Source organism: Lepeophtheirus salmonis, chromosome 5 (genome assembly GCF_016086655.4).
Source record: "Lepeophtheirus salmonis chromosome 5, UVic_Lsal_1.4, whole genome shotgun sequence".
NCBI classification, from domain to species: Eukaryota; Metazoa; Arthropoda; class Copepoda; order Siphonostomatoida; family Caligidae; genus Lepeophtheirus; species Lepeophtheirus salmonis.
In genome coordinates, this window is record NC_052135.2 from 40,777,922 (window position 1) to 40,792,704 (window position 14,783).

At 28.9% G+C, this 14,783-nt stretch overlaps 2 protein-coding genes and 3 long non-coding RNA genes across 17 annotated transcripts; 3 read left to right on the forward strand and 2 right to left on the reverse strand.

Moving 5' to 3' along the window:
• Positions 1-573: 573 nt before the first annotated feature.
• On the reverse strand, positions 574-1,686 carry RpL13 (ribosomal protein L13). 2 transcript variants are annotated; one of them, XM_040712972.2, is made up of 3 exons: positions 1,545-1,686; positions 1,158-1,445; positions 574-988 (listed from the first exon to the last, which is right to left on the reverse strand). In XM_040712972.2, exons 2-3 carry the CDS (start codon positions 1,422-1,424, stop codon positions 620-622), a joined length of 636 nt encoding a protein of 211 aa, XP_040568906.1. In that variant the 5' UTR covers positions 1,425-1,445; positions 1,545-1,686; the 3' UTR covers positions 574-619. The 2 variants fall into 2 exon arrangements, with proteins under 2 accessions (XP_040568906.1, XP_071744772.1); XM_071888671.1 differs by having other exon boundaries at positions 1,511-1,549.
• A 571-nt stretch (positions 1,687-2,257) lies between these two features.
• On the reverse strand, positions 2,258-2,760 carry LOC121118394 (uncharacterized). The gene is made up of 3 exons (XR_011780230.1): positions 2,627-2,760; positions 2,445-2,556; positions 2,258-2,392 (listed from the first exon to the last, which is right to left on the reverse strand). It is a non-coding gene; the product is annotated as an uncharacterized lncRNA (long non-coding RNA).
• On the forward strand, positions 2,670-7,224 carry LOC121118390 (motile sperm domain-containing protein 2). Of its 7 annotated transcripts, none has more exons than XR_011780229.1 (11): positions 3,269-3,528; positions 4,189-4,303; positions 4,364-4,522; positions 4,763-4,940; positions 5,002-5,165; positions 5,231-5,476; positions 5,540-5,676; positions 5,740-5,931; positions 6,000-6,161; positions 6,235-6,775; positions 7,002-7,224. XR_011780229.1 is itself a non-coding variant. In XM_040712967.2 (11 exons), exons 1-10 carry the CDS (start codon positions 3,390-3,392, stop codon positions 6,750-6,752), a joined length of 1,491 nt encoding a protein of 496 aa, XP_040568901.1. In that variant the 5' UTR covers positions 3,338-3,389; the 3' UTR covers positions 6,753-6,775; positions 7,002-7,224. The 7 variants fall into 7 exon arrangements, 5 of the variants coding, with proteins under 5 accessions (XP_040568903.1, XP_071744771.1, XP_040568896.1 ...); XR_005864427.2 differs by having other exon boundaries at positions 3,338-3,528; positions 4,199-4,303; XM_040712967.2 differs by having other exon boundaries at positions 3,338-3,528; positions 4,199-4,303; positions 6,744-6,775.
• Positions 7,225-7,712: 488 nt separating this feature from the next.
• On the forward strand, positions 7,713-13,727 carry LOC121118542 (uncharacterized). Of its 5 annotated transcripts, none has more exons than XR_011780234.1 (4): positions 7,713-7,857; positions 8,496-8,696; positions 8,761-8,937; positions 13,129-13,727. It is a non-coding gene; the product is annotated as an uncharacterized lncRNA (long non-coding RNA). The 5 variants fall into 5 exon arrangements; XR_011780232.1 differs by lacking the exon at positions 7,713-7,857 and adding an exon at positions 7,900-8,052 and having other exon boundaries at positions 8,473-8,696; XR_011780233.1 differs by lacking the exon at positions 7,713-7,857 and adding an exon at positions 7,900-8,052.
• Positions 10,178-11,841, forward strand: LOC139905467 (uncharacterized). 2 transcript variants are annotated; one of them, XR_011780236.1, is made up of 3 exons: positions 10,178-10,872; positions 10,926-11,065; positions 11,128-11,841. It is a non-coding gene; the product is annotated as an uncharacterized lncRNA (long non-coding RNA). The 2 variants fall into 2 exon arrangements; XR_011780235.1 differs by having other exon boundaries at positions 10,178-11,065.
• Positions 13,728-14,783: the final 1,056 nt, after the last annotated feature.

The following is a 14,783-nucleotide window of genomic DNA, read 5'->3' on the forward strand; positions in this document are numbered from 1 at the left end:
ATTTTTTATTTTTGCTAAATGAGCTGCAATGACTGCGCAGACTTAAATTAAAGCCACAAATTGTTTAACGAGGGCATCACAAAATTTACTAGACAGATTTTACCCCATATTAACGTTTGTTCTAGTAACAAATTAACTGCTTCTGAGTGGAAAAAATTCGCCTAACTAAATTATATAACGAATAGAAGATAAATTAACTAAGTTCCCTCGATACATCTTTAAAACTATAGTGATGCACTAGGAGGCATTGAAGAGCCACAGGTCGCCAACAACAGACTTAAGTGGATTTACTTACTACTTTCAATTTTTTTACTATACAGAATTGGGAAAAAGTTTAATTCAACTCCATCACTTGACAAGAAGATTTGAAGAGGCTCCCTTCACCAAATTAAGAAACTCATAACAGACAATTTTGAAAAGGGTTACTCGCTAGCGTGAATCCCTTCAATACAAATACTGTAATCAACAGTACATCAGATACATAAAGAATATAATGAAAAAGGAAAACAAATCGAAAACCAGATATTGCCTAACGAAGTTATTTTGATCACCAATAGAAAAAAAAGTCTATCATTTATATAGAACATATTAGTTTTTATTCGAGTGTTGAAAGAATAGTTTATTTCTTGGGCTTAGACATATCATCGGCCTCTGCCTCTCTGGCTTTCTTAGCACGGATACCCCACAAACGTGCGACAGCACGAGCTTGTCTGATGGAGTGGAAGGCCTTGAATTTCTTAAGGTCATCAGTAACTTCCATAGCCTTGACTCTCTTTCCACTCTTAGCAACGGGAGAAACGGTACCAACGAATTGCGTAGCCTTCTTAATCTCTTCAGGAGTAGAATCGCCCTTGCGTGGCTTATTGGCCTTAATGGGGAAGAGAATTAATTTCGATTGGTACTCCTTCAAACGTTGAACATTGTATTGGAGGGACTCAACAGATTTGTTGCGTCTACGGTGATCTACGCTAATTCCAATAGTTTGGGCCTAGAAATAAAAAAATGGGAAGGAATTAGAAATGAAATACATAAGAAAATTCCACCTCAATAAACAAAAAGGTTTAAAGGGTACTTGAAAACAAAGGAGCAGTGATTCAAGGATTCAAGGGTGAATCCCACTCCATTGCCATTGTCATGAAATTTAAGAATTGAATTACGTATTTCTTGGCGAGTCCAGCAGCCTTGAGTTCCTCGAGAGTGAATCCTCTTCCGATACGAGACTTGACGTTGTATCTATTAGTAGGACATCGAACAACGGGTCTCAAACTTTCCATAGGTCTTGGAGAGATCTTAGAGGCCTTGGCCATACGAGCCTTTCGGCGACGTTCCTTACGAGCGGGCTGGTTGAACCAGGTTTTAACATAACGTTGCCAATCCTTGTGGAAGTGCTCATTTGGCACCATTTGGTTACGCTTTGACGGCATTTTGAATGAGTGTTCACTTTACTACAATAGAAATAGTAGGATATAAGGATGAATACGGAAAAACACTTGAGATTAGGGACTAGTACCCAAATTAAAGATAAAAAACGTGACAAAACTTACGGGCCGCAGTAACGAAAAGACCGGAAAAAGGAAATCGAGAAAAAAAGAGAGAGAAAAAAAAGGAAAAAAGTGATACAACGGATCACTTCTTCTTTACCTTTGCAAAACTTCGAGACAGACACTATTCCACTATTAAATAAATAAAAACGTCGAGCTTTTTATCTACTCCCAACCTCGACTGAAAAAATGAAAAACATATACTTAAAGGACTCTAGACACCAAGGTGACTATATATAATTTATAAAGAGAAATAAAGATTTCTTTACCAATGGATTTTGGTTATTATATACATTATTATTACATAAATTAATATAAACATCAATATCCTTAATAAGTTTATAATACAGTCAGCTGCTTTTAATCAGAATTTTACTTCACCGACCTATTTAATAATTGGATGCACTAAAGCTTTAAACCAAGTTGCAAAATGTGACATAAATTCATAATACTTAATGAAAAAATGACTATCGTACGCACACAATACCGTCTAATATTAATATTATTAATCATCATTCAACCCTTCGATCCACTCTACTAAGGATTTACGTTATATATATTGTACATACTTAGCCAAAAAGATTACTCCTAACTTTAACGTATGAAATGTTAGATCTTAACATTACTTTTGGTAATTTTTTCTAATTGTCTTGTAGAAAAATGTTAAAGGTAATATCTGTAGCAATTCCATGCTGAAAAATATATTCTATACAAGCTTTTTAATCGAAAACATTTTTATATTTATGATTAATTTATTGTTATTATAATAATAAATGTATCATTTAAAATACAATGCCCAATTATTTTCAGGGGTGGAACTTGGACTCGAGACTTGACTTCGACTCCATATTCTAATATAAAATATATACTTTTACATTAATTATATATGAAAAAAGTACAAACGTCATAATCTTTGAACTAGAAGAAACAAATTATTGGGTTAACAAAATTCCATATTATAAAAATTTTATGTATTTAAGTTTATTCCGTCTTCCAGACTTCTAATGAACATCTTCTAAAAAAGGAAATATATTAGTTAACATCCTAACTTATAATTATATCTCCAAATAATTACTAAACAGTACCTCTAGCGAAGAAAAAAAGTTTCTGTTCACCAATACATTATTCAGTTATTAATTATTATTGATCGAGTGGGTCCTCGTTAAAATATAAAAAGAAGAAAAAGAGCAATTCGTCTTTCAGCTGTTGATACTTGAATACTACATAAATACTACAACTCCTGTGTTTTTATTACATTGATATAACATAAAATAACAACTGACGGTTGACACTCATTTTCTTTGCCTATCGAGTATCCAGTTATTAAATAGGTTACATAGAAATACATAGGTTTTCTATTGAGAATTAATGAAAACAGCTGAAATGAAAATACACTACTACTACATCTTTGTTTATTTCAAAATATCGACGTGAATACTATCAATTCACCCAAAAAGTATAAGCTTTTATTCGATTCAATATTCCATGCAAAGCAAATCATTATAAAAAAATGGTATACCAATATGACTTAAGTAATAGTTATGGCATGAACACTCGAGTAACTAATATTACTTAATATGTGCCTTAATAGTTCCATTAAATACATAAATATAGTGAATGTACTATTTTTTGATGGTATGTTCCACCTCTACATATTATTCGTATTAATAAATGAAATATAAATATAATTATGAGAACGGAATTAAAAGCTAGCTAGATGAACAAGTTTGAAATGATCTATGATACTTTTATATTATGTAATTGTGAAATATTGATAGAGAGGGCGCTTTAGTATTGCGAAAGATCGATGATATTTTTTAATACAGCAACATAAATAAAAAAAAATATATGAAGTGTCAATTATTATGTGGCGAACGTAAACACTGGATGAGACTTGAGAAGCTGCATATTCTTCAACATCATATTATAATAAAGTACTTTATTCTTTTATTATTAATTGCAAAACGCTTAGGCTTCTTCGTTTTAGGTAAGATGCAAGTTAGTAGTTACAAATAACTACAAGGCATTTATAAATATAAAAAAATTATAATTTTAATATCATGTTCATGTCATTTAATTACGTTTTCTCACAATTTTTTTTTTTATAAAACTTGACATACGACTTAGATGAAAATGAAGCATTAGCTTTATAAAACAAAATTTATAATTAAGGGAAATGAAATTAGGGAAGACGTAATTTATTGCATTTGTTTAAGCATTTGAATATTGTAAAGAAATCCATTTGATTTTTCATATTGGGTAACTAGACGATAATAATTATGAATTATTATATTGAACTTTTTGACCTCTATTTTATCACAATGATGACTGAATGGTTGTAGACTCTTTTTAATGAATGATACTCATTTGATGTAAATTGCAAAACATGTTTTAAATTATTTGGGGCTCACTAGCAGAGACATTATAATATTTGCAATGCCCCTTATTGTAAGTTAATCAACTATTATAATGCTGTATATGAATTAAAAGAACGATATGATGAAGTTCTAAATATATACACAAATCAAATGAAGAAAAATACTTCAATTATCTGTATTTTCCCATTCCATTTTTGTTTGCCTTGATAAGATGATTTTATATTTTTTTCCATTGAGTAATCTCATTGAATTTTTTTATTTTGTGTTAGTGTTAAATAGTTGTTTGTGCTCAGACAGAAATGGGAGAGAATTGTGAGCCCACTCTTCAAGAAATAGCCTTCATTAGATCCGAAGTTCACAAACATATTGATCAAAATGGCGAAGGTATGAGGGTTTGAAAAAATACCATGATTAATCATTCAATACCTATTTATGTTTTTGTAGATTTATTCTATCCAGAAGATGTTCAGCGTCTTGATGGTGAAGATCAATATGTCATTCGATTTTGTAAGCATGTTAGTGAAGCAAAGGAAAGTTATGTGGAACCCACTATTCAAATGATTATTTCAACGTTTCAATGGAGGAAGAATTTTGGAACACGAGGTCAAACATAATTTTTACTTATTGTTCAATCATATTTAATATTATGATTGTATTTAAAAAATTCAAGGGTTCCCTTATCAAATTTAGAAATGAATTTTAATTATTTTTGATAACTGATAATATTACAAACTGATGTCTTGATATCTATAGGTAAATATCCCTTGTATTTATTTATAGATTAACTTCAAAAAATTTCAAAAGCACTGCAGTACAATCTTTAATATTTGGATGTCTTTTTAGATCTGAACCATAAAACAATATCAGAGGTTTTGAAGACTAAAGGAGCACTCTATATGCGAAATAGGGATCAAGAAGGAAAGAGACTGCTCGTTTTTTCTGTTAGGAATCACTATAAGGGTACCGAGAATATGAACGAAATGAAGAAATTCTTCATATATTTCCTTGAGAGAATTGATAGGTATTTTGATTTTCTAACATATCTTTAATATTAGCAGATGTCTAAAGTACTGTTATTTAAGAGAGGATGGCGGAAATCAAATTACTCTGATTTTCGACTGTACATCTGCAGGGATGAAGAACATGGATATTGAGTTTATTCAGTATATGATCAATGTCTTCAAGGACTACTATCCTTGGTACCTGAACAACATTCTCATTTTTGAAATGCCATGGGTATTAAATGGTATTTTGTAGTTAATAAATATTTTACAATAATATAATTTAATAGGTTTTTTTTTGTATTTTTAGCTGCTTTTAAAATAATTAAAGGAATGCTACCTCCACCCGCAGTCAAAAAGATCAAATTTATTACTAAGACTACGATAACAGGATATATCGAAGAAGATCAAGTTTTGAGTATTTGGGGAGGATTTGATGATTGGATTTACGAATTTGTTCCAGAAAAAGAACAACAACAAGAAGAAGAAAAGAAAAGATCTGTTTCTTTTTCTTCCGAAGTAAAGGATCATTCTTCCCTTGAAATCCACTCTCCAAGTATTTTATTGCCAAAATATTATTATTATTTTTGCTTATAACTTATAATCTTCCTTTTTTTAGTTAGCATTCCAGTTCCAAAAGTTAAACTTTTACTCATTCATCCAGCTAGTGAAATTATATTCCATCAAAATAGTGCCGACAATCTTTTAGGGAAATTCCAAGTGACGAATATATCTGAAGGTCCAACATTCTTTAAGGTAAGAAAAATATTAAAGTATATCATTAATACACATTATTCATTCATAAAACTCTATTTATAGATCAAAACAACATCTCCAGGAAAATATAAAGTCCGTCCGAGTATGGCTAACTTAGATACCAATGAATCCTGTTTTGTGGAGATCTATGTTTCCCGTAACTCAATCGAGTGCAATAAAGACAGATTTCTTATAACTTTGTATAAGACAGACAAAACTGGTTTGACTAATGAGGATATTGCTGAAATAGCTAAAGTAATTTTGAAAAAGCTTCACAATATGTTAAGTGATTAATTATAATCGTTTTCCCCTCTTTGATTTAGACCTCATCTCCAGATGAAGATTTTAGATTAAAATGTCGTTTAGATGTATCTATAGCACCTTCACCTCCAAAAATTCAGTCTATTTTACCTACAAGTGCTCACTCTACCTCAAAAACTAGCAATGATTCGTTAAAGAAAAGTGATGATTTATTATCAAAAAAAGTAATTTATTACTAAATTAATTATAATATTTTTATTTTCTGGATAATAACGTTTGTTTAACTCTCTACCGTAGGTTAATCAATTGGTAAATAATCAGCGAGAACTCATGGACGAAGTATTATTTATTAAGAAATTACTTATTTACACCGTCGTTATTTCCTTTTTAATAGTTTGTTTGTTAAAACTTGGTTACCTTTGAGTTTATTTACTTATTTACATATAATGCCCTTTTATTTAATTGTTTTAAAATCGACCTTAATGTTATTACCCCTACTTAGTCTTTAACTAATTTTATCAAATTCAATAATAAGCTTTAACTTAATTTCCAAGCCATAGTGACGGGGAAATACATACATATTATAGTATCGGTGCACATATTTGATAATAATTTAATACCCCTTCAGAATGAATTTTTTGTGCGAACATTGTTTTTTTTTTTTTTTTATTTGACATAATATATGCAAATCAATCTGATACTGCTCTAAAAAGGGTTTTGATACTTAATGCATTTCTCAATTGTAATGTGATGCTTCTCGTTGATTAATAATTATACATAATAATTATGTCCAAATCTTTTTATAGAGATTATAGGTTATTGTTGGATTCCTTCTCTAGTACGTTAAGATATTGTCATAGTAATTTGCAGTTGGGAGCTTTGAGCATTGATATCTTTGAAAAATGAATACTCATTTCCACTTTCTTTTAATTTCCTTCTTCTATTTGATGAAGCTGGTGCTAAAAAGATAATTAATTATTATTATTTATTCCTTATACGTTTGTAGTCTCCCTTTGTAAATTACGATGACTAAGATTTCTTATAATATTGTTATGCTGCCCCAGATTTTTTAATTTACAGAGTAAGAAGAGATTAATAATTTAATTTTTTTATTAACATTTAAATGCAATCTAATTAATAGTTACCTATATATTGTCAATAAAATAATCAAAAAAGGAATAACTGTGATTTAAATTTCGTAATATTTGTTTCTAATTATCAATTTTAGTTGTTTTATAATATATATATTAATTTACTTAAAGAAATATAGATGTATCCAGTACTTAATTACTACTTTTATGGTCTAATTATAACTATTATCCTAATATACATTGAGTTATATTTGAATAATTTAATAAAATAATTCTTTATTAAATTGAATTATGCTAATTTGCTTAATTGAGTATAACTCACATCAAATCTATGCTAAATTATTCTTTATCATGTATTCTTGAAACATCTATTGACTGTTAATATTTTTTTATTTGTCGTTTATGACTCATTTCTCTAAAAAAATTGATCGAGTCATGAAAAGGTATTGTGACTAATTTTAAAGACGTGTGTGGAGATATTTCTATGAATTAATTATTTATTTTATGTCATAATGTAGATATACATCTGTAATTCTATCTACCTCATCATAATCTAGAAAATAGGCTAAAAGTTTATAATTATATAGCCACTTTCTTAATAAAATATGACATTAATTCAGATGACTAAGTTAATGTTCACTATTCAATTGTAACGATTGAAATCATAGACAAGCTACTACTTCGTCACGTATTGATCCACCAAAAACAAACTTCAGTGTACTTTTTATTCATCTATATTAATCAAATAAGGACTATCTTTTTGGATGTGTGGAAATGCATCCATTTTGAGTGGAACTACTGAATCCCTAAAATAACAATTTAGCAACAAGTCTGTAGCTATTTCTTATTGCTCAGCACGTCATATTAAAAAAAGAAGGAATTACCAAGGTTAATAGAAATATTAATATAATGTATTTCTATTAACCTTGGGAATTAGGTATATTTAGGGTTGTAAATCCTGAGTATTTTTTAGCGTGCAAGTTTTGTTGTTATCTACTATTATTATTCTTGTGGAGATAAACTCGTAAGTATTGAGTAGCTACTTTTGAGTATGCTCATGAAAATGGAGATTAACACATAGGATTTGCTGAGAAGATGTATATTAATAAAGCAAAGTGTATCTGTTCGACAGCGCTCAATAATTGAAGGCAATGTCGGGTATAACCACGAGTAAATAATAATAGTAGACATTTACACAGTCTACTGTATTAATGTCATATTATATCAAAAACGTAGCTATACATTTGCCTTGAGAAGTGAGAACAATATAATAGATTACTAGGATGTACCCGTATTCAAAGCAACTAGAAATACAAGATATGTTTATTGACTATTACGCATATTTGGACTGATAGCTATCAACATCGTGTATTTTATTGAATATACCTCAAGTTATTCATTCATTACTTGATTATTCTGCATTTTTATATTTTTCTTTGTGTAGGAAATTGTCATATCTGATTTCAGGTATGATCATTATGTGTGATCACACGCACCACAAACGTTTTGGGCCCCGAAACGTAGAAATACTATTTCTTAAGAAAAAAAATCAGGACCCAAGTTAATTGAATTTGTGATTTAAAGAGAAAACTGGAGGAATATAGCAAGAATTTTCCTTCGAAAAAAACTGGAGATTCCGTTCTTAATTTTCACACGATCAAAGCTAAGGTAAAGATTTTTTTTAATTTTATGACTTTAATTCTAAGACTCACAATTAATTCAATTAAATTAGTATTATTACAAACGTATTGGGCCCCGAAACGTAGAAATACTATTTCTTAAGAAAAAAATCAGGACCCAAGTTAATTGAATTTGTGATTTAAAGAGAAAACTGGAGGAGTATAAGAAGAATTTTCCTTCGAAAAAAACTGGAGATTCCGTTCTTAATTTTCGCACGATCAAAGCTAAGGTAAAGGGGTTTTTTAATTTTATGACTTTAATTCTAAGACTCTCAATTGATTCAATTAAATTAGTAGTTAAAAGGTTCATTTTAGAATATTTTTATGAAGGAATCAAATTTTCTAATATTGAAGCTCTGAAATTGCAACATTTTTTGGATCTTAATTTCAGTCAATTCCAAAAATTGAGACAATTCATTCCAAATTTTAACCAATGGTTGGGTATCTCTTGTCATAAACATATTATAAATTAATAAAAAATTCATCTATCAAATATGGGCTTGAATTCTGATAATTGGAGTTTGGGAACAGATTCACTCTTTGTCAATAAAGAAAACGTAAAAGAACTTGGGTTTATTGCAGTTAAAGACTTCAAGCAATTGCTATTTTGCTAATTAAATTATTATTTTGAAAGTAGTTTAATGGACCTTCCAACCCAGGGGGAGGGAAATGTAATATTACTATTTATGTAGACCATGGCAAAGGTACAAATGGGCCTTCTTATGAGGGGACTGATAAGGAGGCTTTCTGTATTGAATACACCTGTATCTCCAACATGCATGTATGTGTTTGAATGTTTGAAAATATAGATAATTCAAGTAATATTTCTCAAGTTTTGGGCTCTCTTCATTTACAAATTTCCTTTTTACATAATTAAATTTATAACTTTAAAAATATTGATTATGTAATTAAATTTGTTTATCTATTTGACTTTGCAAGGTTATACATTGAATTGGGACAACAAGATGATCTTGCTCTTATCCTTCTCCAATAGATTTAGTAGAACTGTCCCATCTGAGGAATCATTCAAATGACCCTCTTTGTCCGAATAATTACCTTTTAGCTCTACGAGCTCAAATACTTTATCTCTGTTCAATGAAAATTTAGACAAAAATGGGTTTAGTAATATAAATATAACGGAATTTTTTTTTATTCAATCGCCAGGCTAACTTTATCTCAAATTGAATCCATAAACCAAATAACATTACCTCTTTTACATCTTCAAGCGGGTATTGTTCAAAAATTATTTTCATTATTGTGTGAGGAGATTTCAACTAACAGTAAAAGTGAATCTCAAATATTAATAAAAATATTTATCGATTTTGATGAGAAAATAGCTCAACCTGAGATTTTACTTAATTTAGCACCAAAAAAATTACATATTTTGACAAATGTTATGCCCAGCCCATCATAAAGAAAGGAGTAAAATATTGGAATATGACGTTTGATGAGAGTAGTTCTAAAAATAGTGATAGTTAAGGGTGATAATTTTGGTAAGAATACAAAAGCGTGCGAGGAGAAAAGAAGAATTACTTATGGCATCATTGATTAAATAATATACATCTTCTTCTGTCAATCATGAACGTTATCATTCCCGCCTTTATTATTCAATATTAATATAATAATATTAGATGGGGATAGTCGATAGAGAACTGAATAAAATGCCTAAAATAACGTCGCCTTCTGTCTGGATTTCTGAAAATGGAGGCCTAGGAATTTGGAAAATACTTACCGGATGAGAAACAGATGGTTTGTCGGATTTGTCGATATAAATGTGCCTTTAGTCCCCTGTCTAGAATTACACGCCACTCATTATCCTCATCTCATAACTAGAGTATGGATATTCATCTATAAAATCAATTTAACGATGAATACATCAAGTCAGACTTTAACTCTGATTTCACAAGGATGCTTATTGTATGTGATATAACCTTATCCATTGCTAATCATCTACGTTCAAAAAATTTATGGAGAAATACACGGGTAAACCTATCCCTTCCCGAGGAACCATCATTAAATTAATGGAGGATGTTGGTATACTGATGTCATTTATAGAAATACAAATAAAAATGTTTTGAGTCATCCACACCAAATGACGATCAAGTTATCAGTAAAAAGTATTTACGAATATCGAAATGGAACTCTGAATTTTGTACTATCTCACAGTAAGTATTCAATTTTTTTTTAAATCTAACCATAAAATATGATTCTATTTTAGCTAAACATATCAAGAATTATGATACACAACTCAGTAAAGGGCAAAAACAACTGCTTAAATGGTCACAACAACGGGGGTAGTAGCTTTGGATGGTTTGGAACAAGTTTGTCTGAGACTACTTACTTCGTTTTAAGACTTGGGTATGATAATTAGGTTTTCCAATATTACATAGTCATTAAATATTACTTTTTTATCCCTTAAGGCTTAGCTATGGTTGATGGGCTCCAAGAAATGGTGTTCAGAAAACTCATAAAAGGCAAAAATAACTGTTTAAATGGTCACAACAACGAGGGTAGTTACATTGGGTGTTGCATTATAATTAACAATTGTGTATATCCTTCATGATAATAGTATGTTGTTATATAAGCATACCTTAATAACGGGGGAAAATATTTTTTGATGCTCTTAATAAGGAGTAATATCGCCGGACATTACTACATAATTAGCTTTTGCTCTAAATCTTTAAGATGAATTTATTTCTAACATTTTTTTATTAATATATTTATTGTCTAATTTTATGATTTTGACATTTACTTTATTATTAATAATTAGTTAGATCTCATCGGTAGAGATATATATATCCTGTGCACAATTGTATATAGCAACTTCCACATGAAGAAGAGGGGTGATTATATTTTTGATTAAACTCCACGTCTCGCTTGTGTATTGCAACCTAAAGTTATGACATATTTAACTGAATTCCGATGTTAGAACAAGAAAAAATTATCTGGATCAATCTATTATTTCAATATTCTTTATTTATAATTTATTATTATTAATAGTTATATGATTTTAATTGTTTAATTTTGTATATTTAACTTAAATGTTTAATGGTTTATTTTTTAGTATGTAGATTATATTTCATTAAAGCCTTCTTTTTTAAACTTTGAGCTTCAAATATATTTCAAATACTCTACTTTGTCGTTTCATTAGCTATTATTCTGAGAATAAGGTTCATAATGAATTACAATTTCATGGAGTGTGACGTTTTCAAATCTACTGTAACGGATAAAAACGTCGAAGTCAATTATACGTAGTATATCTTCATTAAACATTTTGCTTATAAATACATTCGTTATACCCTCAAAAGTCATAATAAAGCAGGCAGATGATAATCACATCAGTATTTTAAACAATGATACCATATGTCTTTTTTTCCCCCTCCTCCTCGCACGCGTTTTTCTCTACAATATTATCAACTATAGTGATAGTATATGTAATTCGTGTAAACTAACATTCAACTTATGTAAATGTTTGTGTCATTCAGAAGTTTGTTGTACAAGATATTTAAATGTTTCCATTGATATTTTTAAAAAGTATTGTAGTAATTGTATGCAAACATATAATTATGGTTGTGATTTAACATTAATTTCATCTTTTTCCGAAAAAAATCTTTATTTTTTCACAATGTTCTAAAATTTACTTGAATAAATCTGAAGAAATTTTTATCAATAACTATAAAAATCTAATAGAAGAGCAAATACGACTTTTTTTACAAAAAGAAAATAGCTCTCAGAAAATAATAAAACTTTTTTTGAATTTCTTAAACCCATCAATGTAGAACTCCAGTCGTATCATGGGAGTTCCTTTCATAAGAGGGATATAAAAAAATATTATATAATTTCTCATCAATATTAAGTCTTTTTCCAGATATGAATGTGGGATTTGAAATTATATTTGAACATCTTTCTAATCTTTTCAAGCATCTAACATAAAAAAGAATGTACACTACTGAAGTATTTTCAAGAATAACTAATTAGTATCATGATCTTGGGATATTATTTCATATACATTTTACTGAAAAATCTGTATCTCCCAAAATGCATGAACTAATTTTTGATGTTCCAAAAATACTAGAAAACTAGCTGATGGAGTTTTTTTTTTGCTGTAGTACCTAACTGGAGAATCTCTTCATTCTCGCTTTGCAAATTATTTTTTTAATTTTTGTAGAGTAGGCAATAAGGGACAAAGATTAAAATTATAATTGGAAAATAATTACTTAAAAAATATTTTTTTTTTTTGGTTCATGTATTTATAAATAAGAGCTGTAATAATATGTCAAGGTACATTGGTTTAAGTAATATTTATTCTATTAATACATTTTTTAACGTTTCAGGTTATTTAGAAAAACTAATATATTTCTCATAATTTTTAGTATTTTTAAGAAAGTTCTGCTTTAAACAATTAAAATTATACATTTCAGAAGCGATCAGGGTCTTATTTGGACGAATGCTAATTTTGAATGGTCAACTTCTATTTAACTCGAAATCCAAAATATATGTATGTTTTCCGTAGGTGTTTGACTTTTAAACAAGTTATCTATATGGCTCTGATAGTATCGACTAAGACAAAGTTTGAAGAAGTTATTAATATGGTTTTGCTATCAACATAATTGCTCTTTATAGATTACTGTCCAAAAAATTGATAGGAAATTACTCTTTAATTTTAAATATTGTTTGGTTTCTTTGGACCCATGCAAAACCTCCACTAATTTACATTTATTCTGTTGATTTAATTTTGTTGTATATAAAATTTGATAACTATAAATTTCAAAGTATGTTTATTAATACAGTCAATGAAAATATTTAATCTATTAATGGGTTGTAATTGAAGAAAAAAGTAAGTGTATTAAAATCAATATCGAAATAAAATTTAATAGTATGTTATATTTTTTCTCATCAAAAAATTCAATGCATTAATAAATTAATTTTAATGAATTTGTTTTTAAAAAGTTGTCGTTTATCGATTCAATTTCTACTTTATCTTAAAATACACTGACACTAAATTTACTGCACCAAGAAATGAGTATTTTTTTAGTATGTATTCATTATTAATTAAATAATTGATTATGAAAAACTACACGGAATTCTAGTCTCATGGAAGACGCACGCTTTTTTTCCACGTTGCAGGATGGATTAATATAATTTCCAAAAGTTAATAGTAATTTATTTATGAGAACAATCCATCTTCTATGTAATTTAACATGACTATTATTTGTTTTGTTGCCTCTGTAGAATAAAACAATACAAATTTATAAATATGCATTTTAATGATTAGAAAATAGTTTTTTCAGTTAACACAATGAGAAAAAAAAAGTTTTTATTATTTGACCTCCTTCCTATCTGGTTAATTTTCCCCATAAAAACTCTCTTTGATCAGTAAAAAGAAAACAACTCTCTTCTGGACATCTGATAATGACTTAGTTGTTGCAGACAAGTATTTTCTTGATAAAGATGATAACTCCACATTGATTATAGACGAAGAAGAAAGTTTATTAAGATGATTAAGTGAAGGTAAAGTTACACAATCAATAGACATATGGCGATAAAGTGTCCAAGATATATTTAATTATCCATATAGAGTATAGACTATACATTTCTGCATTATATACATCATGGACACACTTATAAATGAAATAGTTTTTCTTGGAGTAGAAGTTGAAGCAGAGTTGACTTAAGGAGAAAAAAGACTCTAGAACTTCAATAAAGGAGCAGTGGATGGTGCATGATAACTCTCTCTGTTCCTCACGGGATGTTTCAGTCTATTATTCCTTCGTTTTATGGAACTTCAAGTTCATATATGTAGAAGTATACGATGATTTCGTAGAATGTCTGGATTAATTTATATATTCTTGAGCTAGAGGCAATGCCAATCAACGAAGCCAAAAGTCCCTATCACAGAGCTTGATGTGATTTCAATGATTTTCCACATTAACTATTTTTTTCAGTTATTATGCACATTATCGGTATTGTTCTGTTATTATGCATACTACCTATTTATTATGCACATTAACGGATTTCTTACTTTAAATGCATCATATATATATATACAGTTCATTTAAAAAATTGGGAAGACATG

What these genes read in the sequence shown, in the direction of transcription:
- LOC121118390 (XM_040712962.2), top strand. Translation starts at nt 3,390, where the DNA reads ATGAAGTGTCAATTATTATGTGGCGAACGTAAACACTGGATGAGACTT. An exon ending in TATTGATCAAAATGGCGAAG is followed by an intron (nt 4,304 to 4,363) that starts GTATGAGGGTTT and finishes ATGTTTTTGTAG; the next exon opens with ATTTATTCTATCCAGAAGAT. An exon ending in ATATTGCTGAAATAGCTAAA is followed by an intron (nt 5,932 to 5,999) that starts GTAATTTTGAAA and finishes TCTTTGATTTAG; the next exon opens with ACCTCATCTCCAGATGAAGA.
- RpL13 (XM_040712972.2), bottom strand. Translation starts at nt 1,424, where the DNA reads ATGCCGTCAAAGCGTAACCAAATGGTGCCAAATGAGCACTTCCACAAG. An exon ending in CTGGACTCGCCAAGAAATAC is followed by an intron (nt 989 to 1,157) that starts GTAATTCAATTC and finishes TTTTATTTCTAG; the next exon opens with GCCCAAACTATTGGAATTAG.